Source organism: Lactuca virosa, chromosome 1 (assembly GCF_052849685.1).
Source record: "Lactuca virosa cultivar CGN04683 chromosome 1, Lactuca_virosa_CGN04683_v6, whole genome shotgun sequence".
NCBI lineage: Eukaryota > Viridiplantae > Streptophyta > Magnoliopsida > Asterales > Asteraceae > Lactuca > Lactuca virosa.
Window position 1 is genome coordinate 25,954,170 of NC_136426.1, and position 1,115 is coordinate 25,955,284.

The 1,115-nt window shown below is 38.5% G+C and overlaps 1 protein-coding gene across 1 annotated transcript; it reads left to right on the plus strand.

The window, feature by feature from the left end:
- Positions 1–534: 534 nt before the first annotated feature.
- On the plus strand, positions 535–900 carry LOC145112177 (uncharacterized). Its single transcript, XM_079048382.1, has one exon. The coding sequence runs from the start codon at positions 535–537 to the stop codon at positions 898–900; it is 366 nt and encodes a 121-aa protein (XP_078904508.1).
- Positions 901–1,115: the final 215 nt, after the last annotated feature.

A 1,115-nucleotide genomic window follows, 5' to 3' on the forward strand; every position in this document is an offset into this window, starting at 1 on the left:
ATGTAAAGCTAAATGATCATTCGCGTAATTTACTCTTACTATTATTTGAACACTTATTTGTGATTGTTAGTCTATATTATTAGCCCGCTTGTTTATGGGCCCTTTTTGTCTTTAGCCCATTAGGGTTTCTGTCTAGCTAGTATTTATATCCGCTTTATTCCTTGTAGTCTTTATGCTTTTCTCTGAGAACCCTTGTAATTTCTCTTTGATATAATCACATGACAATGTTATCATGGTATCAGAGCAAAGGTTTGATACGTTGTTAGAAGTCTTTGTAGCAGTCATCTGTGGCGCGGATCGAAATTTTCTACGGTTACTGTAGCATGCCGTTTTCGTTCATTATCATTGGTATTCGTTTTTTTTTGATGTGTTGATTCGTTGCTACTGTTGATTCGTTGCTGCTGTCGGTTCGTCGCTGCTGTTGGTTCATAATTGTTGTTGATTCGTTATTCAAGTGATTGCTTCCGCTGGTTTGTTACTCCTTTCATTCTCAGATTGTTATATTGTCATTGTGGTTATTCATTCACTATCAACATGACTGGAAAGGATGATTCCCTTCAGTCAATCAGTACTCGTTTGGATGGAAAGAATTATACGTATTGGAGTTACGTTATGAAGAACTTCCTTCGTGGGAAGAATATGTGGGGCTATGTCACTGGGACTAAAGCCAAACCGTCAGTGCCTCAAACTGAGAATTATGATATGTTGCTTGATGTTTGGGAGACTGATAACTCCAAGGTTATTACTTGGATCAATAACTCTGTTACTCAGTCCATTGGTATGCAGTTGGCTAAGTATGACACAGCAAAGGAAGTTTGGAATCACTTGGAGACACTGTATACTCAGTCCAATTTTGCTAAACAATACCAATTGGAATATGATATTCGTGCCCTTCAATAGAATGACCAGAGCATTCAAGATTTCTATGCTGCTATGTCTGATCTCTGGGATCAATTGGCTCTTACTGAATCTAAAGAGTTAAAAGATTTTGAGCCTTACATTGCTAGGAGGGAAGAACAACGCTTGGTTCAGTTCTTGATGGCCTTGCGTTCTGATTTTGAAGGTCTTCGTGGAACAATTCTTCATCGCTCTCCTCTTCCTTCAGTTGATTCAGT

What these genes read in the sequence shown, in the direction of transcription:
- LOC145112177 (XM_079048382.1), top strand. Translation starts at nt 535, where the DNA reads ATGACTGGAAAGGATGATTCCCTTCAGTCAATCAGTACTCGTTTGGAT.